The sequence below is a fragment of the Onychostoma macrolepis genome, chromosome 08, assembly GCF_012432095.1.
Source record: "Onychostoma macrolepis isolate SWU-2019 chromosome 08, ASM1243209v1, whole genome shotgun sequence".
Classification (NCBI taxonomy): Eukaryota; Metazoa; Chordata; class Actinopteri; order Cypriniformes; family Cyprinidae; genus Onychostoma; species Onychostoma macrolepis.
This window is the reverse complement of record NC_081162.1, coordinates 7634163-7659070: the sequence shown is the minus strand read 5'-3', so window position 1 is coordinate 7659070 and position 24908 is coordinate 7634163. Positions and strand designations below refer to the sequence as shown.

Sequence of the window (24908 nt, the reverse complement as noted above, 5' to 3'; positions counted from 1 at the left end):
ACAGCAAACTCACCCCATTGTGGATACTGAATAACAACCAAAGGCAAGGAGCATACTAAGATGAGAGACAAAAGAATAGAAATATACCTGCATAAACAGAGGCTAATGCAGCAATGCAGAATTAGAGAATTTAACACTAATGGCTTGATTTGCTCAGTCTCGAGGTCTGAAAGCTGATTTTGACTGAAGGATGTATTATTTGGTCAGATTTTAGCTCAAGACAAAACCTAACAGTGTTTTTAATCTCTTGTAATTGGACTGTAATTTGATAACTGGCAGGTAACAAATCACTTTACAGCTTTGAGACACTCCAGAAAGATTTTCATTGCAGTTTAACATGAACATATGCTAAGCATTTTGAATTCTGGGGAGTTGCGATGCTTGCCAAACATGCTATGTAGATGCCATGTACTCTAAAATGGGAGTATGGCAGGGGTTTTCAACCTTCACACACTCCCCAAACCTCTCACCCAACCCCAGGGTCACCAGTTTAACTGTCTGAATTTTCTCATTAACAATTTCTAGTAACTTTCATCAAGAACATTAACTAACATCACTGCATTATACTCATTATCGTTATTTACAAATTAGTTAATAGTTTATAACACATGACCCCCCTGCAGTACCTTCCGGGACCCCTGGTTGAAAACCCTGGCACTATGAAGTGTCACAAACAGGTGACAACTTAAAGTGATAGTTCACCCAAAAAAAGAAAATACTGTCATCATTACTCACCTTCATATTCATCCAAACCAGCATGTTACTTTCTACACATAAGACATTTTGGGAAAGAAGATATTTTGAAAAAATATTTGAAAATTTGATTTCAAGAGGTCTTAAATTTGGGGTTGGAAAGACAAAAATTGCGATATGGATGAATGTGTCAATTGAATTTCAAAAAGGCTATGATTTCATTAAATAAACACAAGCGCTGCACGTTTTAAAGTCAGTGTACTGTCTGCTTGTGTCATTTGATAGATAATAATTGTTTAAATTAATATGTTATTCATTTTATTTTTGCAGGTTTTAAAAAAGGTCTTAAAAAGTCTTAAATTTGAGCTTAAAAATCCAACACATACCCTGAATAAGAAATGTTTCTTGAGCAGCAAATCAGCATATTACGGTAGAATGATTTCTCAAGGATCATGTGACACTGAAAACTGGAGTTATGATGCTGAACATTCGGCTTTGCTTCACAGGAATTAATTACATTTTTAAAAAATAATATTTTACAAAATTGTTATTATTTCTGATCAAATAAATGAGAGGCTTCTCTCAAAAACAATAAAAAGTCTTACCGACCCCAAACCTTTGAAAGATGATGTGAATGATATGAAAATCTTAGTTTTGGAATGTCATTAGGTGTTAGTAAATGACAGAACTTTCATTTATGGGTGAACTCTCCCTTTAAAGGCCTGTTCACACTAAGAGCAAAGCAGCGAAGTGACAATAAAACTGATATGTGTTCATTCTCATGGGATGGCATAACGGAAGTAAAACACACCCAATTTGTCAATAATTTGTCTTTTTTTTTTTACTTTGCTGATGGCCATTGGCTTTTTTATGTTACCTTTAATTAAGAGTTTGAGCTCTGAATCTATCTAGTGTGCCATGGAAACATGGTTCAATCTTTTTTAATACGTGATATTAAAAATTAATGCTCTGTGTGAATAGGCTTTTAGGTGGCACACTGTAACATTTACTGTCAGTTTTTTTGCATCTTCTTGTCTTATAAGGAAACTTTGACTTACAGTACTTTTAAACATCTGGAAACTACACTATCATTGTGGAACATTTTCAGCTGTTGCAGCCTTGGCTTATTGCAGTTAGCATGAAGAAATGTAGGTGACAGGAATGTTCTCTCAGTTGTTTGTCTACTCATACTTTTCAAAAGGCATTTGAAGACCTTCAAGGAAAGTCCACAAGTTGACAGAACAACCTCAAGCTTTCAAGGATTTTTTGAAATATCATCTTAATGTATTTCTTATATTCAGGACTGACACAACCGGTGCTTGTGAATATATTCCTTCGCCATCCCCGGATGGAGGATTGCAGAATGGAACCACAGGAGGAGTCATCACTCCAGGAGGAGATGGAGGAGTGACAGGAGGAGGAGTCACAGAGATGACATATCCTACAGAGCAAGGCAGTGTTAGCAAGGGGGAGCCTCAGAGTGCTGTCTTAAATGATAGGTGAGTACAAAATGTTTGACTACTCATAATGCACCAAAACAAGCACTGTCATGTATTGATATGTATACGTAGATGCATCGGCTTTTTCTATGGGCCTTTGTACAGAATTTGTCTGCCACATTGGAATAGTCAAAGCCAGTCGATGAACACTCGAGAGCAAGTTGACTCTGTGTCTGCAACCATAGTTATACGCATGTATAAATATCTGTATCAGCAATAGATTTCAGCAGATGATGTTGCTAAACTAACACAGGACAAGACAAAGACGTTACATACAAATACATATAAAAACACAAACCAACACACACAGCTTGTCACATTGTTGCTACAGATGAAATGTAACGTGGATAACATTGAATAAATATTTTTTTCATCAAACTCTACCCTTTCTCTACCTGTCCATTGGTCTTGCGTATCCGCCACGTTTGTAGTTCTTTTTACACTTTTTATGCGTGTTTGTAGTTCTAATCGAATCAATTTGGAACACACTAATTCTAATTTCAAATATTATTTTGAATGGATAGTATGAGAAATGAGATGCAGCAATTGATTTTCACTGTGAGTGACGACACATTAACCGTTCCAAGATGGCAGACACGTCGACATGTCAGTTGAATGTGGCATCTACCTATATCTTTGCTGTCAAGGGCCTGATATACAGTATCTCACAGAAGTGAGTACACCCCTCACATTTTTGTAAATATTTTATTATATATTTTCATGTGACAACACTGAAGAAATTACACTTTGCTACAATGTAAAGTAGTGAGTGTACAGCTTGTATAACAGTGTAAATTTGCTGTCCCCTCAAAATAACTCAACACACAGCCATTAATGTCTAAACCGCTGGCCACAAAAGTGAGTACACCCCTAAGTGAAAATGTCCAAATTGGCCCCAAAGTGTCAATATTTTGTGTGGCCACCATTATTTTCCAGCACTGCCTTAACCCTCTTGGGCATGGAGTTCACCAGAGCTTCACAGGTTGCCACTGGAGTCCTCTTCCACTCCTCCATGACGACTTCACGGAGCTGGTGGATGTTAGACACCTTGCGCTCCTCCACCTTCTGTTTGAGGATGCCCCACAGATGCTCAATAGGGTTTAGATCTGGAGACATGCTTGGCCAGTCCATCACCTTTACCCTCAGCTTCTTTAGCAAGGCAGTGGGGTCGTTATCATGTTGGAATACTGCCCTGCGGCCCAGTCTCCGAAGGGAGGGGATCATGCTCTGCTTCAGTATGTCACAGTACATGTTGGCATTCATGGTTCCCTCAATGAACTCTAGCTCCCCAGTGCCCGCAGCACTCATGCAGCCCTAGACCATGACACTCCCACCACCATGCTTGACTGTAGGCAAGACACACTTGTCTTTGTACTCCTCATCTGGTTGCCGCCACACACGCTTGACACCATCTGAACCAAATAAGTTTATCTTGGTCTCATCAGACCACAGGACATGGTTCCAGTAATCCATGTCCTTAGTCTGCTTGTCTTCAGCAAATTGTTTGCAGGCTTTCTTGTGCATCATCTTTAGAAGAGGCTTCCTTCTGGGACGACAGCCATGCAGACCAATTTGATGCAGTGTGCGGCGTATGGTCTGAGCACTGACAGGCTGACCCCCCACCTCTTCAACCTCTGCAGCAATGCTGGCAGCACTCATACGTCTATTTCCCAAACACAACCTCTGGATATGATGCTGAGCACGTGCACTCAAATTCTTTGGTCGACCATGGCTAGGCCTGTTCTGAGTGGAACCTGTCCTGTTAAACCGCTGTATGGTCTTGGCCACCGTGCTGTAGCTCAGTTTCAGGGTCTTGGCAATCTTCTTATAGCCTACGCCAACTTTATGTAGAGCAACAATTATTTTTTTCAGATCCTCAGAGAGTTCTTTGCCATGAGGTGCCATGTTGAACTTCCAGTGACAAGTATGAGAGAGTGAGAGCGATGACACCAAATTTAACACACCTGCTCCCCATTTACACCTGAGACTTTGTAACACTAACGAGTCACATGACACCGGGGAGAGAAAATGGCTAATTGGGCCAATTTGGGCATTTTCACTTAGGGGTGTACTCACTTTTGTAGCCAGCGGTTTAAACATGAATGGCTGTGTGTTGAGTTATTTTGAGGGGGCAGCAAATTTACACTGTTATACAAGCTGTACACTCACTACTTTACATTGTAGCAAAGTGTCATTTCTTCAGTGTTGTCACATGAAAAGATATAATAAAATGGGGGGGGGGGGGGGGACAACAACTTTTCAATAAATTACAATAAAGAACGAATTGGTGTGATGTCATTTTAAACAAAATCAGGCCAAAATGAAGTTCATTAGGAGTTTGTTTCGGGAGTTCAAAACAGCTTGTCAAAGTAAACTTTCTAGAAAAGTTTGCTCTGGCTGGTAAACACCAAAGACCTTGTTAGTAAAAAAAAAATTACATACCTTCAGAACAACCGAATCAAGCCCTTTTTTTTTTAATGTGAATACAGATAGAAAATGTTGAAAAGTAACAAAATCTTATTCCACTGAGATGAAGGGAAACATTTTTTAACTAAAGAAAAGTCGATTGGGGTCATACTGACCCCAAGGTGCTTAAGAGGGTTAACTGCTGTTTTCTCACTGCTGTCATTTTGTTGTGTGTTTATATTGTTATTGAGAGGAAAGCGCACAACACATATTTACATATTCATCTAAATGCTGCTCTCAACAAATGTGGACAGTGTCAGGATGTTTGCTAACAGTAAAACCACTGCAAAGGTATTTCAATTTTCTCATTACCCTAAACGAAGAACAAAAAAAAACTTTGCTGTGAGTATATCGGGATATACTGACTATATATTATATTATATATACACTGACTATATAGACTCAAATAGAAGGGAGCTTCTCATATTTTACAAACTTTGCTCACAAATGAATATATGTGTCTGTTTGTTTTGATGTTTGAACAGGCAGTGGTTTCCTGAGGTTCCTCCAGCACAAACACCAGTACTTAATGGGAACAGTGAAAGTGTGGCGCCAGTTCAGCCTAATAACATTAACAACAACACTTACCAAGGCAACAGCCAAGATGCTGGTGGCTACCAAGGTAATGTTTACCCTGGAAATGGCTACAATGCCAATGTTATCAATGGGACTGGTTATCCAGGCAACCGTTTTTCCATCAACGGCTACAGCAGCAATGGCTACAGCAGCAATGGATACAGTGGTAATGAATACAATGGCAATGGTTTCTCTGCACGGCGACGCATGCTTCCCCCGACTCCTTTAGGTAAAACCAACTACAGTATTATATTTCTGCACTGTGTTCAGCTGCAACGTGTTCAGCTCACATTGTTTGTTTTTTCCTGTATCTGTCAGGCCGAAAGCCCAACTTTAACATCCAGTGTTTGAGAAGGCAGACCAGTAATGAGGATCTACCCATTCCAGGCACTTACCATCAAAACTCCCCACCCTGCAGGGCACGAGCACAGGTACACATCCCCAACATCATTTGTAGATTATCTACATGTCCATTATCCAATAACTTCAGTAAACAGAAGGACATTGAATATAATTGTAAACAATGATTTAAAAATTTACAGAGTATCTTTTGCTGATTTGAATGAACAGTTAAAAATAGCTTATTGATATTTCAGAATGAATAATTGGATTTAAGCAAGTTATACTTGATGTTTAAAAAAAAAATATATATATATATATATATATATATATATATATATATATACAGCCTTGCGAAAGTATTCATACCTTCTTTTTTTTCACATTTTGTTGTTGCAGCCTTATGTTAAATTGCTTTAAATGACTTTTTTCCCACATCAATCTACACTCCATACACCATAATGACAAAGCAAAAAACTGATTTGTGATGACAAAGCAAATTTATTCAAATTAAAAAGCTGAAATAAGTACATTGCACAAGTATTCATACCCTTAATGTGGTACTTAGCTGAAGCACTTTTACAGCCTCAAGTCTTTTTGGTATGATGCAACCAGCTTTGCACATCTGCGTTTGGCAATTATCTGCCATACTTCTCCTGATCTCTTCCCTTTTCAAGCTTTGTCAGGTTGGATGGGCACTGGCAGACATTTTCAGGTTTCTCCAGAAATATTTCATTGGGTTCAATCCCAGGCTGTGGCTGGGCCACTCAAGGACATTCACAGAGTCGTCTATAAGCCACTCTTGCTGTGCACTTAGGGTCATTGTCCTGTTGGAAGGTGAACCTTCTTCCCAGTCTGAGGTTCTGAATGCTCTGGACTGAGTTTTCATTAAGGCTATCTCTGACGCGTTCCTCAGTCCCTGCCGCTGAAAAACAGCCCAACAGCATGAGACTGCTACCAGCACACTTTACTTTTGGGATGGTACTCTGCAGATGATGAGCAGAGGTGGTTTCCTTCAAACATAATGCTTGGAATTGAGGTTCATCAAACCAGAGAATCTTATTTCTCACAATCTGAGAGTTCTTTAGGTGCTTTGGTGCAAATTCCAAGTGTGTGTTCATGTCTTCACTGAGGAGAGGATTGAGTCTGGCCACACCACCATAAAGCCCAGATCGGTGGAGTGTTGCAGTCATGTTTTTCCTTCTGTAAGTTTCTTCCATCTGCATATTATGATCATGTAGCTCAACTAGAGTGACCATCAGCTTCTTATTGAGCAGTCTAACCAAAGGCCTTCTCCATCAGTTGCTCAGTTTGGCCAGCTCTAGGAAGAGTCCTGGTTGTTTCAAACTTCTTCCATTATGGTTAATGGAGGCTACATGCTTCTTTGAACCTTCAATGCAGCAGAATTTTTTCTGAACTCTTCACCAGATGTGTGGCTTGACGCAAACCTCTCTAATCCTGATCTCTACAGGCAGTTCTTTTGACCTCAGGGCTTGGTTTTTGCTTTAATATGCATTTTCAGCCGTTTTTACACCTTTTATTGAGAGGTGTGTGCCTTCCCACATCATACTCATTCAAATGAATTTGACACAGGTTACCTTCACTCGAAGTGTAGTAACATCTACAAGCGATATAAATGCTCCTGAGCTAAATTTCTAGTGGTATGAATACTTATTCAATGGAATCATTTCAGTTTTTTATTTGTAATAAATTTGCAAAGCTGTTACAAACCTGTTTTCTACTTTGTCATTATGGTGTATCGAGTGTAGATTGATGTGGGAAAAAAAGTTATTTAAAGCAATTTAACATAAGGCTGCAACAAAACAAAATGTGAAAAAATTAAGGGCTGTGCATACTTTCGCAAGGCACTGTATATGTATCATTTAATCATTTATTTTGAATGAATTATATTGAACTATATACAAACTGATATATGAGTGTTGCTAAAATTAATATCTATATTGTTTATTTATAAATGCAGCCTGTGCTAACTTCCTGATTACTGATTTTTGCTTTTATAATCTACGTGCTACAAATTAATTTTAATTTATATTATAATTATTATTTATATTAATATATTACATTTAATATACATTCTTACATTTATATTTACAATATACTTATCTTGTCACTGAAGAAACTATAAACGCAGACCAATATAGGTTTCATGGAATGTAAAAGTAACAAAAAAACATTGTCCAAAAATTACTATAAAGGTCTAATGTATCAAATATAATTCAGAAAAAATGACATTAAAAAAAAGCATGCAACAATTTAGAAAAACAACACCACATTAATCAGTTCAGTTAAACAGACCATTATTTCATATTTCAGGCTTTACAGGGTTGAAAAGATGTAGTGTATTGTTTTGAAAATACAGCAGCAATTTCCCTAGTCAAAAAAAAAATGTAATAAAACAAAAAATAAATATATATATATATATATATATATATATATATATATTTTTTTTTATACATTTATTTTGTGCTAAGTATACTACAAATACATTTACATATTTATGTGCTTAATAAAAAATACCCTGTAATTGTACTGTTAGTATGCTAAACTGGAACAACACATTTTGTACTTAATGCACTTTAATTGTGTGAAAGTAGTGCTGAAGTCCAACTGAAGATGTACTAAAATATATTTGATTGTGCTAAAGTGGAACTATTGCAAGTATACTTCAGGTACACTCTAAATGTCTTGCATTTAAAGATCAATATTATTCAAAGATCATACAATTCTCATCAATACCGACATTAAAAGACATTTTAGGCTTCAAATGTGCATTGTGCAATAAAGAAATACTCCAAATAAAGTTAAATTATAATTTTATATCAGTAAGTCTTAAGTGATATGTCAATGGATTTGAAGTATACTTAGTATGAAATAAATGTATTTTAAATAAATTATAGCATAGTTACTATAAACACAAAATCAAAATTATGCAAAAAAAAAGAATTCAAATAGATTAAATGAATTTAAATTGACATTTCAGTTTCCACACAAAAAGTAAAATCATTTATGTACCTGCTCCAACAGACAAACAACAGCTACGACTCACGGCGGAGCAGCATTTCATCTGTGGTTTCTTCGGCCTCTTGGGCGAACAACCAGGCCAAACGGGGCCGTCTCCTCTACGCCCCTCTCATTCTGGTGAACGAGGTGGGGGGCACTCAGGCAATGTGGGGCGACACCAATGGCAGCGCCAGCCTGCCGGCGTCGGCCCGTCCCGGGTGGATCGGCAGTGGAATGGCAGGCGTGGCCCAGCAGCCTCGGGCGTACACCACTCTCAGAGTGCCCTCCCAAAACAGCCCCGGATACATGGAGAAGGGAAGTGCTGACAGCCTCGTGGAGTCGGTAAATGCGCTTTCTGAATGCTGCATCAAATAATCATTTTGCCTGAAAATAGTTATCATTTGTGCAGTTACAGTGCCAGACTTTGTGTTTTGCAGCAGTGAAGCATAAACTTTTAGCTCTTTTGGCCGTGATTTACAAAAATGAAACTTAACCCCTATAAAGCCTATTGTATCATATTTGACACTAATTCCTAGGGACCTGTTGTACACAATCTACTTCATTTTTCTATCGTATGATGGATAGTTTATAACAAGTAAAAGGCTTTTTAGTATAATTGTAAAAACTCCCCCCTTCAGGTTGTGGTTCACATGTCTTTGCTGTGAAATCTACTGATTTTAATAAAGTAAATATAAGAATAACTTTATATTTTTAGTAATATTTCAAGATGAACACTTACTGGACTGAAGCAACTTAGGTCTACTTGATTATATATACATATTTTATATAAATATGATCTTTCAGGCTTTTGTGGGATATTTATTTTTTCATCTCTCAGTCGTTGTTGTATTGCATTATATGTTTTGCCTCTAAAATTAAAAACTACAGAGCTTTAATAATAAGCCTAAGCATTTAAATAATCTCACTAATGCATAATATAGGGCAACACCTGATATTCATATGCATTTAATGCAAGTAGATTTTATGTGTTACTGTTATAAAGATCTCATTTGTTTATAATTTCATAATTTCTTATGAAATTCTGCACTAAATTGCATATTTTCACTCCGTTTGGGCTCAGAATAAAAATAAAAAAAATTATCTTTCTTACTATACAATATTATGTGATATGAGCCATGAAAATCTGATGTATGAAATATGATACTCAAAACACATAGGCAAACATTTTTTTTTTTTTTTAGATTTAGTTCAATAAATTGTTCCATTAAAAAAAAAAAATAAATAACACTATGTATTTATTTTAGATCCTGATCTCTGAAGGCTTGGGTTTATATGCCAAAGACCCCAAATTTGTTGACTTTGCAAAGCGGGAAATCGCAGATGCCTGCCACATGACTATTGATGAAATGGAGAGTGCCGCAACTGACCTTTTAAGTCGTGGAAGGGCAGGACAACCAATCGGACGCTTTGAGGAGGATCTGTCTGATGAGATGAACTGTGTTATATCATACTAAATGGGCTTCAGTTTGTTGGGGAGGGCAGAACATAGATTGTCAGTGTGACTGATGTTCTCTGCATCAAACTCAAATACATTCAACTTTTCATATTCAGTTCAGCTGGGCAGAGTTAATTATATTCAATTCCTTCGACATGAGGGTAAGTAATGACAGTTTTCATTTTTGTGTGAACTATCCCTTCAAGCAAACCACAGGATTAGCCTTCTCTGATTAGTAGAGTCCTGAAGCAGCATCTGCAAAGATTCAAAGACTGGAAAAGGAATTGAGATTTGGTCAAATATGCACATTTATGTTGAAAGTGTTTGTGCTTGTGGAAGTCTTCATTTTTCATAATGTTAGTTAGCCATAATAAAGAGCCAATAACGTTCAAATGACGATCACACAAACCTACAGGGCACTACTATTTATATGACTCTGCAAGTTTAAAGTCACAATCAAAATGGATTTTTTTTAGTGGAAAGTTTCAGCATTTCATATAAATGATATATTGACTTTGCAAAATGGGAAATTGCAGATCACTTGCTAAGACTTCAGACGAAGCCAGCTTTGAACAACTGTCGAATAGTTTCCTTGGAATTTTTATGATCACAAGTTATAATCATTGCCTAATGTGCTTATTAATTGAATACATGTTTACCAACACACACATTTTGACATTACTTTTATATACTCCTCTCTGGTTGAACACAATACTTCCTGATTGTAACATGCATTTTCTGTGAATTGTCATAAGCGCTATTCTAATAAACTTGAATCCAACTCATCCATGCAGATCTTTTCTCTATTAATTTGACATTGTAATCTTCAAAGTGAAAAAAAAAAAAGAACATCCCTCCCAGGCAATAAGTTCTCCCAGTAGATGACTCTCAGCAATCCTTCCCCTGCTGCAACTTTTCACTCCCAAACGACCACAGCAGTTAGCAAACGACAATACACCAGCCAACCCAATTTCCGATGGACAAAGTCCCTTGCATTTTCTTTTTGTTTGAGAAGCTGGGTTGTCACAACAGGGAAGAAAAATCATGCCAACTTTAAGTTAGGATTTTTGCTCACAGCAAAAATTGTTCAACTTACTGTACATTCTGTTTGAAAAGACAGTCAAATACATGAAAGTAAAGATTGCCAGGTTTGCGCCCTTTACCAGTTGTAATGCACTTTTATTGTCAGTTAGTCTGACTGTATAGTGTGCTCATGCTTAGTATTGGGTTATATTTAAAATGGCATTTGTTTTACTTTGCCAAACCATCCATGCACCATCAGTTATACCGTAGCCTAGAAAGCACTGCTACATGCACAGATGTCTTCAAAGCATTTATTTCAAAGAAGATTGGGTCTTTAGTTTCAGTAAAAATTCATTTAATCAAATCTCTGATCTGAAGAGATATCAAATCCACAATATCGTCAACCGCATTCTGCAAGATAGAAAAGTAGTGTCAATGAAGCCTGATGCAGGATTATCTTGAATAACCGTAAAAGACAAAAGCGTCGGTGAGCAATTTCACTGTACACAGTAACACTTACAGTTAGATATGCAGCTGTATAAGACATACAGATACTTAAATGTTTTAGGACATGGATCAGAGAAGATGCCATTGGAGGCAACAAGAGAGCATCCATTTTTTCCGTCGCACCTACAGCAACAAAAAGATAAACAAAGCCCCAATAACACACATAACTTGACTGACTTTCTGTGGACAGTTGGGGGCTGAGAGTGTCCATATTTTGCTTGCACACTCACGCATCAGTAGCTATTGTCTGGGAGTTTGAGGCATAGCAGTCAGTTTTAGCAATCCGAGAAGCAGATCGTCCAGTAGAGCACGTGCTGCGGTCAGTTCGGCCGTAGTTAGCACTGTGAATGCGTATGACAGTCCCATGATCTGTTTATAAAAAAAAAAAAAAAAACACACACACACACCCCTCTGCTTAATGTACATTTCTTGGATGAAAAAAACAAGTAGTGACATTATGATGTGACATTCCGCTCTTGCAATTGTTATAAATGCACTAATACCATTTTCTCCAAGAAAAATAAGCATAATACACACCACATATCAGGGTATTATTTGCATGTTCACATGCCACACTAGAACCTACAGAAAACAAAGGATGCAAGAGAAGTTTAGTAAAGTGAATATCAATATTTTAAATTGGTGATGCCTTTGAAAAGCAAGTCTGAGTCTCGACTGGTAAACAGGAGACAAGTAACTCTTAACTCAGATGTGCTGTCCTAAATGAGGCTGGCATTTTAAATCCCCTAAACACTAGTTGAACAGAAATGAAGAGGGAGTAAAGAGGTTAACGGATACTCACGGACTGTAGGTTGGACACAAAAATAGGAGATTGTGAGGTACTTGTATGTGCCAAAGCAGGGATCAGTAAAGACTGTATGTGTCGCAAACACCTCACAACTTTCCAGGCCATTGCAGCTTTACAGATCAAAAAAAAAAAATTTACATTAATCATTAATAAAGACAGTGAGGTACAGAAGAAGTTAAATACAGCATCCATCTACCTTTTGGACACAGGAGCCAGTGCATTGGGTGAATAGCAGTTGGTGTTTTGGAGATGTTCAGACGGACGTCCTTCAGAGCAGGTGATTTTATCTGTACGTCCATAGTTTGCAGTATTTATCTGTATCTTACCATTTTCTACATGAAGATTTAAAAACAAAATAAAAAATAAGCATTGCTTATCTTTGTGATCTAATCCATTGATAGTTTTTCACATGATGTCACACCCTTATAGGAACACCCACCTGGAGGGCAAAAATCAGGATTTGCTCCACTGACCGCCAGTTATTTTTACGCGGTTTGCATCAAGAGTATATAGTACATATTAATATAGTAAAACGCTGATATTTAAAATGGCGAAATTCAGTACACGCCTTACTGATGATGCATACTTTGAACACCAGAGACGGATTCTCTCCAATACCTCATCACCTAGACAGCCATCGGGACAAGACCACACGAACCAGATGAGTCCTCTGCACAATCTGACTTTGTTGTAGCCTAGAATTAAACTGCTCGTTTCATCTGGCCAGAGGAAAACGGCACAATATTTTGACATTATTTCCCCGTTTAATAGTGTAAAGCTGCTTTGACAATTTGCATTGTAAAAAGCGTTATATAAACAATGGTGACTTGACTTTTTAAAGACAAGCAGATGAACCCAGAATATAAACAATGCACAAAGTTACACATTAAATGGTTTCCATTAGAAAACCATTATAAAGAAAACAGAACCATTTCATGTTCCAGGCTCATCTGCTTGCCTATATAAAGTAAGCATAATCAATAAGGTGTGTACTCAATTTTAAATACAAAGGCACTAAGTGTTTTGCACAACATTGTCGCACAGTTTAGTGACTGAAATATAGCGACAGTTATGGCGGAATACATTTGAAATATAACGGTATTTAATATGGATTGCAAATGGGCAAAACTTGCATTTTGTTCACATATCTTGGTTTCATTCTTTTGAGAGGTGATCTAAATATTATGGTTTGGAAACAGATGGAAAATTGACAGGCTTGTGCTGCAGTTCTATAGATGTTTTGCCCACCAGGTCCTCGAGCCCGGTTACATGCCTGAAAGCTATGAATTGAAGCAAATTTGGAGTTAAAAAAAAAAAAAAAAAACAACACACACGCTTACCACATTTCAAGTAACTGTATCCACCATGACAAGTCACACTTGTTTCTGGAAGAAGGCGATAGTTACAAGCTTGCACAGAAAAGTTAACGAACAAGTGAAAGAGAAAAGAAAAAAAAAAAAAAAAAAAAAACCACAACAAACCTGCTGGGACGCAAATGTAGTTGGTAGTGTAGTACTTGTAGGTGCCATCACATGGATCTTGTGGTGCAAGTCCTTGAGTGTTTAACTCGCACTCTCTCAGTCCGTCACACCTGTTTAATGATAAAGACAGTCCTAAATGGATGTTTGGAAACATTAGTCAACATAGCCATCAACGTGACCACACTTACCCCATGTTTTACTCACCCTCAAGACATCCTAGGTGTATATAACTTCCTTCTTTCAGACGAACCCAATCGGAGTGATATTAAAAACGGTCCTTGCTCTTCCAAGCGTTAGAATGGGAGTAGGTGGGTGTTTTTGTTCAACAGTAGTCGAATAAAGCGCATCCATCCATATTAAAATGTGCCTCACATGGCTCCGGGGGTGAATAAAGGCCTCCTATAGCGAATTGATGCATTTATTTTTTACAAAAATGTACAGTTTTATGTAACTTTCACTAACTGTCGTACGCGAGTTCACGAGACTGCCATTCCGGCGGCTGATGTAGGATGTACAGCAGGCGCAGCACATGCGAGTCTCGCGAAAACCAACGTTTGTTTACAGGAGCAAAGTTTCCTTACTTTAACAAAGGAAAAGCAGTCTCCTCTTGGCTTATATCGAAATCCTCCGACATTTCTTTACAAATGCTCATTTTGAGCTAATTCGTGACTGGCCATTTGTTCTCCTTCCGTAGTTAAGTGAAAGAAAGGCCGTTTATAACATTTTAAATATGGATTTTTCTTACAAAAACACATCGATTTGCTACAGGAGGCCTTTATTCACCCCCCGGAGCCATATGAGCCATGATATGGATGGATGCACTCTGACTACTTTTGGACTTTTGAACAAAAACACCCACCTACTCCCATTCTAACGCTGGGAACTCCAATTGGATTTGTCTGAAAGAAGAAAGTCATATACACCTTGGATGCCTTGAGGGCGAGTAAAACATGGACCAAGTTTCATTTTTGGGTAAACTAACCCTGTTAACAGTACAGTCCATGTAGAATGAATATTTGGAGAATAAATAAAATTCATATTAATACAGCTGTCATGTTGTTACTCTGACGTTACCTGCCAGCAACAGTTGCATCACTACTATTAAGTGTGCACATTTTACAATCTCAGCAGAACTAAGTCATCCAGGTACTTTTCACTTTTTATTTTTTATTTTATTTTTTTATAAATACTATAAATTCAGACATGCTATTTTCCAGTGTACTGTTTTTTTGCCTACTTTATAGTATGGAAGTAGGCATATTGAGATGCAATGATGGTGTCAGTTACAAAAAATAAAAAACAGCCCGTAGTGAAAAAGACTGCTACCGTTTAGAGACCTCAGGGACATCTATTGAACACTCAATATCAGAGGTTTCACTTTGGGGTCGTCCAACGCTGCAGATGTGGCTGCTTGTGCGGCCACAGGTTGCTGACTGCACATGGATCACCCCAGAGTCTGAATAAAAGAAAAGCATCATTACATCATGGACTACTTCGTATACAATACAATAAATTTGTATGACAACACAACACCTTACCACAACTGAGATGCTGGACAAACCCATCACATGTAATTACAGTCTCTGAAAAGATAAGATTCCAGCTTCAAGGTTTCATTTCTCAATTACAAGGTGAGCAAAAGTGATCAAACTTTAAGCAGAACTGAAGAGGAGTTTGTATGTATTGAGTTACCTCATAGCAATTTAAGCTTTATGAAATTACATAACATTATTAAAGTGGGAGGATCTAAAAGATGCAGAGGATGCTAAGCTCCAACCCTTTGTTTACGCTTTTATATGTAGCGTTAAGTCTTAAAGACAGATTTGTTTGATTTTAAAAACAGAGAATCTATATTAAGTCTCTGCTGCAAACACAGGTATACAAAATGTAAAGCTACTTATTAAACTGGACTAAGCAATTACATTAACTGTGGTGTAACTGCTCATTTGTGATGTGGTTAATAGACTGATGAAGTACCTGCAGATATCAGTAACCTGGAGTTTAGAAGCACTGTAAAAGAATAAAAGAAATCACTAAATGACAGAATGTCACATTTATTATTCCCCATAAACATTTTACAGGAAGATCCTGGAAACATTTCAGTTGCGTTGATGTCTATGGGAGGGTCAGAAAGCTCTCCGATTTAATCAAAAACATCTCAATTTGTGTTCCGAGGATGAATTCATGGGTTACGGGTTTGGAACGACATGAGGGCTGTGGGTGCATTTCAAGTAGGCTATTTATGAGGAGTGTAGGCCTATTATCGCGCTTAATTTATGACATGGTGGCGCCCGCGCAATCTTTTCTTTTTTTCCTGCGGAAATAACTTCCAATACTTCAGTATTTTTGGATGTGCTTTCTGTCGTCTCATGCAGTCTCTGTGGATGGAGCGCGTCGCAACAATGAACCGGTTCACAGACAAACTGAAACAAATCTATAGAAAGCTTGAAATGTACTACGAACTAATTAAAAATCTTCTGTAATTATGTAGTCCTTATGAAAATATGCACTTCCATTAGCCTAATGTGCAGATGGAGAGCCAGCGCCGGCGTTTGCAGCCAACACTAACCGAGAAGCACTAGTTTAGTAATAAGTAATTAAAGTGTATCTTCCCCGATGCATTCATAATTACTTTTGCCGATGCTTTGCAGCAAGCTTTATGCGCACGCTTGAGCGCGGAAAGTAGGCTATAGGCCTACATGCTTATTAAAAGATGGTTTAGTAGGTTATTATATTAAATCCATTTAATATAAACGTTCGAATATGGTTTACTAGAAAAATCCATAGTCGGGGGCTGGCCTAGCCTGGCTGGCACAAGGAACCGATCTTTTTTTACGAACCATTTTTTTAATAAAATACTGTGACATTATGAAGTGTGCGACTGCAAATCATGTCACATAGTATTCCATTGCACGAGTTATGCATGTGTAAGTAGACAAATGTTTTTGTCCATTACAGTCATTTGGAACTGATGTTACACTTCAAAGGCCAGTTTCTCATTTTGAACGCGGCTGCCGCAACATCAGTCTATATCCGGACTATAAACTTATCCCAATACTTTCATTATTATTTAATGTTTGCAACACAAATGTAGCCTACTGTGTAGACTATAAAGCCGTTTCAAACAAAGTTTATGATGAGCTGCTCTCTCTGGATCAGCGGCTGCGCGAAAGCAGATTAATATTCCGATGCGATTGTGATTTTAATGGTTTAATAGACATGGTCTCCTGAGTGTGTTTGAATCGAGATTGCGATCTTTTAATAAGTAATCCATATGAGCCTGTAGCCCATTTATTTTTGTATGTCATAATTTGTACCAGACCTCAAGAGTTACCCGGGCCCATTTAAAAAAAAAAAAAAAAAAGCAGCTTAATTTGACTAAAAACACGAGACCGGAAACGTAAAGCATTTCAGTGCGAGTCGGAGACTTCCGGGTTCAGCTGGATATAAGGACATATTAACAGTAAGTTAAGGTGTTTGACGAGTAAACATGTACTCTAATGAGGTGGTTATCTGAATCAGGCGTTTTTAAATAAGGATTTACGCTATTAACATTTCTAATTATTGCTCATTTAGTACGAGGCAAAATAAATAAAGATCAAGGATCTCTGCTTCTGTATTTCTCTGTAAGCCTATGTGCTTGTTCACCAGATCAACCAAAACAACATTTAAAGATACAATAGTAAAGTAAACTCTAACGTACCTTTTCTTCACCAATTCAAAGATTAAATCGAATTAACTTACACGTAAGTAGGAAGACACCGAGATCAAACATGCTGCTGATAAAAGGGGAAATGCCTATTAAAGTTGATCTCGGCTGATCTATTTAAAGGCTATTTTGTTCTGACGTCATGGCCAATTAATGTCTGCTGGGTCAGACCAAGTGATTGCAATTTGTAATTAAATTGGATCAAGACCTACATCACAATATGTAAGACTTTTAAAACATCCAAAAAACCACTAGAACCATTTTATATGTTTAATTGACTTCACTGAGAGAGAGATCAGCAATTGAGACTGGGTTGCAAATTGTGAAAATTAAAAAAATAAAATAAAAAAACAATTCACCGGTCTTCTCAGACGTTTGGACTTCAATGTATAAAGTGTTTCATCTTTCTTTCTTTTTTTTCCAACCGTTTTTTGTCGATGGCACTATATCTTCCAAGTTCAACCCCGCTTAGCATGTATCCAATGTTAATATCTATGTAGGCTACTTGCATTTTGTTATATATAGATCATGAGCATCATGCTCTGTCAACAAATGAAATCTTTTTGTAAAGTGTTTCCATTTTCAAGTATTTTCAATGACTACTTGTTTGTCTTTTAAACTAATTATTTAAAGTTTGACAATGACAATGTTATAATTAGAAAGATCCCTTAATCTTGGAAGACTTCCCTGATGTGGACTTCAGTCAATATTTACTACCATGTAAATGTTTAGTACATGAATATGCTAGGTAAGTCTGGACTACACTGTGAATACATGTGAATATGTGTACTGTCAAGTATGACACAGAGTATGAAGGTACTAGTGACTTGATGTGCACTTGACACTGTAATGCAAATAAAACGACAACAGTGTGAATATGGAAAGACTTTATTTACTGAAAAGAAACCGTCTTTTAGCACAGACCATTAAATACGGTGGAACATTGAGGGAAAATCTTCCCTGTACACTTGCCTTCAACAAACACTGACAGTTTATGTGAGAGAAAGAAGTGGTAATACAGCCACGTCTCTTGCATTCAAACATTCTCACTTCCCCTCAGTGGGCATGATGGTAATATGAGAAGTTTTTATGTTATGTTGTGGTAGTATAGTACAGATGTTTAGCCATGAATACAGCATAATTATTCTTACTACTTCTAGTCTTTGCAAACCATTGAGTGCTGCCTCCAACCAGTTTTGCAACCAGAAAATGCAGTGTTAATATTCAGTTTGATAATTTATATTCTGGAATAAAAATCTTAGGTGTAATTGCTTCAAAACTGTGCAAAGCTTTTTTTTTTATTCTTTGGTTCTAGATGTGACACCTCTTTGCTCATATCTCTTCAAAGTCACTGGATCCAATCAAACCAAGGGCCAAAAGCATGGCAATAATGACCTATACTAGTCCAAAACAATCAATCTCTGGAGCAAAACTTTGATCTGTAGTTTCCTCTTAATAATCATTTATCTTGTAATTGTAGTTGTATTCCAGTGCATCTGTCAACTCAACCTCTTCTGGTAGGGTTGTGTTCTCTTCAGAGGTTTCCCCAATAGGCCAAGGGTCATTCCACGGAGTTGAGCTCTCTATGGTAGGTGGAACTGTGGTGGTGATCGTTGTGGTTGTGGTAGGTAGCATTGTTGTTTTGCTGGCCAGAAGCCTCTGTTGCCTTAAGCGGCGGAGTCTCATTAGCCGTAATCGACGAAGCTGAGCCCTGTTCATGTCCCCACCATTACCATTCGGAATTTGGTTATTGAATTTAGAATTTTGGTTTTGGTTAGTGCTGTATGTATAGTGCTGTCCACTACCCCTGTTGCCACTGTTCAGCAATCTGATGGGCTTATTGCCGTGGAGAGCCATGATCTGTTTGATGCGGTCCCAGTTAGATTTGTTGAGGTCAAAGTTGCACAAGGTAGCACCTGGGTCGAACCCTACCACACACAGGCGGGTGAAGGGGGAGTAGCCTTCTGCTCGGGCTGTTACACGGTACTCACCAGGGTTTAAAAGTCGCCAGTAATCTCCAGATTCACCTAAGAGTAGAAGACTTTTTTATTAAAACTGCTCAGTGCCATAAAAACAGGGAAATTTTCAGAACAACAGAAAATATCTCACCTGTCCTAACATCATGGTTGACTCCCTCCACAGACACCGTGGCATTGGAAATAGGGTTGCCCTCCTTATCCCTCACAACTCCCTTAATGCCCCGATGCACCTGGGAAAAGGACCCTGGTTAATATAAGGTTGCGCAGGGCAGTGTTGTAGTCAGACTGAAGTCCACCTCATGCCTGATTCCAGGACCGTATTTTTAGGAGCATTTGGACTCAACAAGGAGCTTGCCTCGAAAATAGGATCTTGACCTTGATACGGATTTTATATGGTTTTGTCCAGACTCAAGTACTACAACACTGGCGCAGGGTTCTCAAAGTCTTACCTACAAGTAGGGCTGTGATGATAACCGCAGTAATGAGATGCTGACCGCAGTGTTGAGGTCATCACCGCACTTTTTTTGCAAGGTATTTGCAGGAGGAAGCTAGAGGTCTGCATTCCGTGGGACCCGACCAGATTTCTTGCGACGCAGGATTAAATTCCCAAATAAAACTCGATAGTAGTCGGTAACTCTGGTGTAATTTGAACGGGAGTGGGCGGTCTTAACAATATCCCCTTCCCGACTCCTTTCAGAGCAGGTTGTCGATGAGTGACAGAGCAGAATAAGGATGGCAAAGCAAAGTGTGGATGCGCTGTCCTTGAAGGACTGCAACTTGGACTGGAAAATGATCAGTTTACTGCTAAGAAACCCACGTCAGGCAAGTCTGACTCGGACATTCTTCTCAGGGATGTTAAAAAGTGATTTCATTTCGCAATGTCTACAAGCCAACGGTTTTGTTCATATTTTGCTTATAAATTGAAATGACTGATTGACAAGACGAATAAAAATAACAAATAGGCTACAATTTTTGTACAACCTATAGGCCTACATTTCTTTTCTTTTTTTTTTCTGCGACACTTTTTCCTATTGTGTTGACAGCAAAATGTAAAACTAATTTGATTCTGGACAAGACGAATAAAATAAATAGCCTACAATAAAATACATTTTGTGCAGATTACATTTTTATTTGTTATCTCGCTCTCTTTCAGTAGTGGAAATTTAAATGTGAGATCTGGAAACGAGATATATATTTAGCGGGAACGGTTGGGTCAGGAAGAAAATTATTCTAAGCGGACAGCGGGTGAACAAAGAGTGAATATATAGCGGAAGCGGTTGGGTGCGGATGCGGAATATAACCTCGCGGGAGCGGGACTAAAAACAGTTTCACTTAAGCGGCCCAGTAGTTGTACAACAGCCGAACACTTGTACAGACAGGCTAGCTAGCCTCATGTTCCCTTTTTATGTTGCACTTTGAAAAACCCAAATCAGAAAAAAAAGCCTCTTTTATGATGCACTTTAAAAAGGTTGTTATTATAAATGTAGCATAATTAATAGTTAAATAGCATTAATGACATCCTAATTTGCTGTTACAAACGATGCGTTTCAACAAACAAAATTTTCAACAAGTTGCGTTTGGACAAGTGCGTTTCTATCCATGGACTGTTACCCGAAAAACAATGTCTAAAGAAATAGGAATCGAAGTTTAGCACAACTCACCAGAACTAAGCAATGGGGCATGTTGAGCACGGCTTGTTGTTTCTGCAGCTTGCTCAGGTTGTTATTCTTTTAATAATTTATTGTACAAAGAACGGGTTACAAACGATGACAAAGACTGTTCCATAATAATGTTCCATAACTCAAAAGATATCAAAAAAAGTTATAGAAATAAATATTATTTTGTTATTATTGTTAATATAATTGACTGTTTTAATAATTAAGAAGACAATTTTAGTATTATTAATTTCCATGGGGGGTTGTCGTGCAATTAACCGCCAAACCGCGATATTTGTAAGAAAAAATCCCATACCGTCACAGCCCTACCCACAAGGGATTTTCTGTTTCTAAGCACTTGCAACTGTCCCGTGCCCATGATGGGGATATGAGTAGCTCACCTGAGCCATGAAGGTCAGCAGGGCCTCTCTGTTATGCTCCCACTCTCTTAAAAGTTCACTCTGATGAGGGAACTTATCACAGCCCAAGAAAATGGACAGCTCAAAACAGTTAGTATGAAGGTAGCTGAAGTCATTCATACCTAGAAGAGAGGTAGGGACAGGAACAGGTATCAAAAAGAAAATCTTTACAAAAATAGAGTCTCTAGGGTGTCAACGTAGATTCAGTTTGATCTTACAGATCCTCCTATATCAGGACTGGGCGACATCGGTCCTGGAAGGCCACTGTCCTGCAGAGTTTAGCTCCAACCCTAATCAAACAGACCTGCCTGTAGCTTTCTGGTGGTCTTGAAGACATTGATTAACTTGTTCAGGTGTGTTTGATTAGGGTTGGAGCTAAATTCTGCAGGACAGTGGCCCTCCAGGACCAAAGTTGCCCAGCCCTGTCCTAGATCAAGGGTGTCCAATTCTGCTTTTTGAGGGCCACCTTCCTGCAGTTCCCACCTTCCTATCAGAAAAAGCATTTGGACCTTGAAATGTTGACAACATCAGACTTAACACCAGATAGAAACTTCCAGGCAGGACCAGGCTAAGCTAACCTTTTGCAGGGCCCACAGAAGCAGGATTGGACACCTTCTAAATGATCCAATTAATGATCTATCACATGATGGTGCAAAACAAGTTCCTAATGCTCACTTCCTGGGATGGGCTTCCACTTGGCACGGTTGACAGTTCCCAGCCCACCTGTTGGGTCATCAGTATGGCATCCTCCCTGAAAGGTCTGAGTCATGGTTCGGTGAGTAGAGGCATAAGATATGGCCAACCAGCGGAACAAAGATTGGTCCTCAATCACTCTGATTTCCTCTTCTGGTTCACCCTCTCCATATCCCTCCCTATATCCCTCTGGGTATCCTTCTTGATAACCCTCATGGTACCCTTCAGAGTGACCCTCGTGATGGTACCTTTGGCTCTCATCATGGTAGCCTTGGTTCTCATCGTGATACCCTTGGCTCTCCTCATGATGTCCTTGGTTTTGATGGTGATACCCATAACTTTCTTGATGGTACCCATAGTTCTCTTGATTATATGCATTTTCATGGGGGCCATTGTAGCTCTCTTGATGGTATCCAATGTGAAGGTAAGGGTTGGGTTCTTCTTCTTCCTCTTCTTCATACTGTCGCTTACGTCTGTTTGCTCTAGGATTGAGTTTTTTCTCCATCTCCTCAGACTCCTTAGTGAGACGGCGCATGTCAAAGGGGTATGCCACAAGTCTCTCACCACCCTGCAAGTTGGCACCAAGCACAAATGGATGGCTCTCCATCCAGGAGATCAGGGCAAGAGTCTCCACTGCAACCTGCAAGGCAGAACATAAAGTTAGTTTCTGTCCTTTAATCTGATCTCTAGCCAATTTCAATACGTTCTTGACCAGAGTATGTGAGTGGTGCTTTGATTTATTAAATGTACATACATAACACAGCATTATTTCCTTACTTACTGAGCCATTGTTTAACATTATTTCCTCAGGGATGGGTACATGGTGATTTGGTATCAATTTGGGCACCATGCCCTTATCCTCTGCATCCCAAAGAATGTTATTTAAGTCTGGAAAGTTCTGGAAGATGTCATGGCCATCTTCAGTCCAGTGTCCTAATGTCCAGCTACCCAACTCTGAGCCCTGTGAAACAAAGGATATTGCTCACAGTACTTTAGTGAGATTAAAGTGTCGCATCAAAATTTCTATTTGTAGATTTAGTAGACTGTTTTCTCTACATTTATTTGTCTGCTATTGATCAGTTAATCCTGTTCAGCTGATAAATCAGGCATCACTTAACTAGTGAAAGACATTGGCATTGATTGCACCATACTCTACTGGTAATGTGAAGCTGCATTTGATTACATGAAATACAGTTTATGCAATTTTATGCAAGACTATAAGCCCTGATGGTTTAATTCCTGAAGCAAGTAAATGTGCCACTTTCTAAACATTGTTCTGTTAATTTTAGCAGTCCAGATGTCAAATTCTGGCTTAACTCAACTTTAGCTTTTTTGTAATAATACTAAATGCTAAATATTAAATATCCAAGATAGGTGGTGGTAAGACTTTTTTGGAAATCTGTTTGAAAGCCTTCATTATTTAAGCACCTAGTTACACAGAAATCACATATTTCACTTTAAAGCTTTTTATACTTTTTAAACGCACCTTTTCAAAAGCTTTCATGTGGCCATCAGGATTGATTGATGGCACCAGATGAATTCGTGTCTCATCCACAAGGTGGCGCACTCGAGGGTTGCCATCTTTATACTCTCTACACAGGTACTGCATAAGCATCAGAAGAATCTCTCGTCCCAAAGCCTCATTACCATGATAACCTGCTGTGTACCTGAACTCTGGCTCTCCTGAGGAAAGATGGTATGTGTTCATGAAATGGATAATGACCACACTCACATTGCTTGTTTCAGTACATGTAACCATACTGGAATAATGTCTTCCATATTTACTCTGATGTTCCTCACCTGTTTCATGCATCCCGGGATTATCAGTAATCTCCATGGCATAAATTTCCAGACCTTTAAAACTCTTGCCCAAACTGTAGAATCTGGTGATGTTGGGACACTCATCAGAGATGGATTTCATGAGCTGTGACAATAAGAAAAGTCAAATTTGCAAATCCACTCGTCCCAAATGATTTGTGCTACAAATACAAATGACACCTCAAATTTTGTGGCTTAGAAACAGAGAAATTCCCTGGCAGCCATCCACAATTTTCTTAAATGTAAACTCTAGTGTATTTCTTATATAAGGCTCCAGGCATTGGTACTCTCCAATCACCTTCTCCATGTCAAGGTAGTTGTGATGGGTATAGTCCAAGTCATCTCGATGTGTCACTTCATTCTGACTCTGGTACTGGCTGAGAGGATCTGAGTAAAGAGCAAATGCACAATATTGTGTAATATACCTAAACTATTATTAAACAGGTATTTAAACAATGTGGATCCAGACAGGAATATTAGTAATAGGAAATAATTTGTCAGCACAAAATGCACAAACAAATAAAAAAATAAAAAATAAAGACAGGTTTACTATTAACAGGTCCCGAGTCTCTCACCAGGTACTGGGCAGCCCAAAACCTCCATCCTCATACACATGGTGCCATTCCAGCTCTGTGGCAAGATGCGGATATAACGTGCCACTACCGGCTCCATAAACTGAGACAACACTGGGGTGTTTTTATCAGAGTTACCAAAGAATAACTGAGAGCAAAAAGAAGAGAAACAAAAAAAGAAACTGAATTGTTGA

The 24908-nt window shown here is 38.3% G+C and overlaps 3 protein-coding genes and 1 long non-coding RNA gene across 4 annotated transcripts in view; 2 read left to right on the top strand and 2 right to left on the bottom strand.

The window, feature by feature from the left end:
* The window catches only part of cacna1fa (calcium channel, voltage-dependent, L type, alpha 1F subunit a), a 45155-nt gene extending 33976 nt beyond the window's left edge, over positions 1-11179 (top strand). The window contains exons 44-48 of the mRNA XM_058785940.1: positions 1995-2192; positions 5144-5463; positions 5553-5665; positions 8619-8936; positions 9860-11179. Of these exons, the coding sequence (XP_058641923.1) occupies positions 1995-2192; positions 5144-5463; positions 5553-5665; positions 8619-8936; positions 9860-10069 (1159 nt within the window). The 3' untranslated portion in view covers positions 10070-11179. The remainder of the gene's footprint in view (positions 1-1994; positions 2193-5143; positions 5464-5552; positions 5666-8618; positions 8937-9859) is intronic.
* Positions 11180-11339: 160 nt separating this feature from the next.
* LOC131546385 (L-rhamnose-binding lectin CSL3-like) lies at positions 11340-17694 on the bottom strand. The gene is made up of 12 exons (XM_058785941.1): positions 17614-17694; positions 15847-15879; positions 15408-15452; positions 15196-15325; positions 13870-13979; positions 13729-13773; positions 12585-12720; positions 12383-12498; positions 12118-12162; positions 11811-11949; positions 11594-11703; positions 11340-11484 (listed from the first exon to the last, which is right to left on the bottom strand). Coding segments are annotated over exons 1-12 (942 nt in total). The 5' UTR covers positions 17645-17694; the 3' UTR covers positions 11340-11482.
* On the top strand, positions 17270-23273 carry LOC131546388 (uncharacterized). Its single transcript, XR_009272677.1, has 3 exons — positions 17270-17332; positions 22838-22983; positions 23135-23273. It is a non-coding gene; the product is annotated as an uncharacterized LOC131546388 (long non-coding RNA).
* aebp1b (AE binding protein 1b) overlaps positions 18451-24908 on the bottom strand; it is a 26834-nt gene continuing 20376 nt past the window's right edge. The window contains exons 15-23 of the mRNA XM_058785943.1: positions 24718-24862; positions 24441-24529; positions 24125-24248; positions 23811-24007; positions 23106-23285; positions 22307-22964; positions 21614-21753; positions 19688-19787; positions 18451-19605 (exon numbers count right to left, since the gene is read on the bottom strand). Coding sequence (XP_058641926.1) covers positions 19031-19605; positions 19688-19787; positions 21614-21753; positions 22307-22964; positions 23106-23285; positions 23811-24007; positions 24125-24248; positions 24441-24529; positions 24718-24862 — 2208 coding nt within the window. The 3' untranslated portion in view covers positions 18451-19030. The remainder of the gene's footprint in view (positions 19606-19687; positions 19788-21613; positions 21754-22306; positions 22965-23105; positions 23286-23810; positions 24008-24124; positions 24249-24440; positions 24530-24717; positions 24863-24908) is intronic.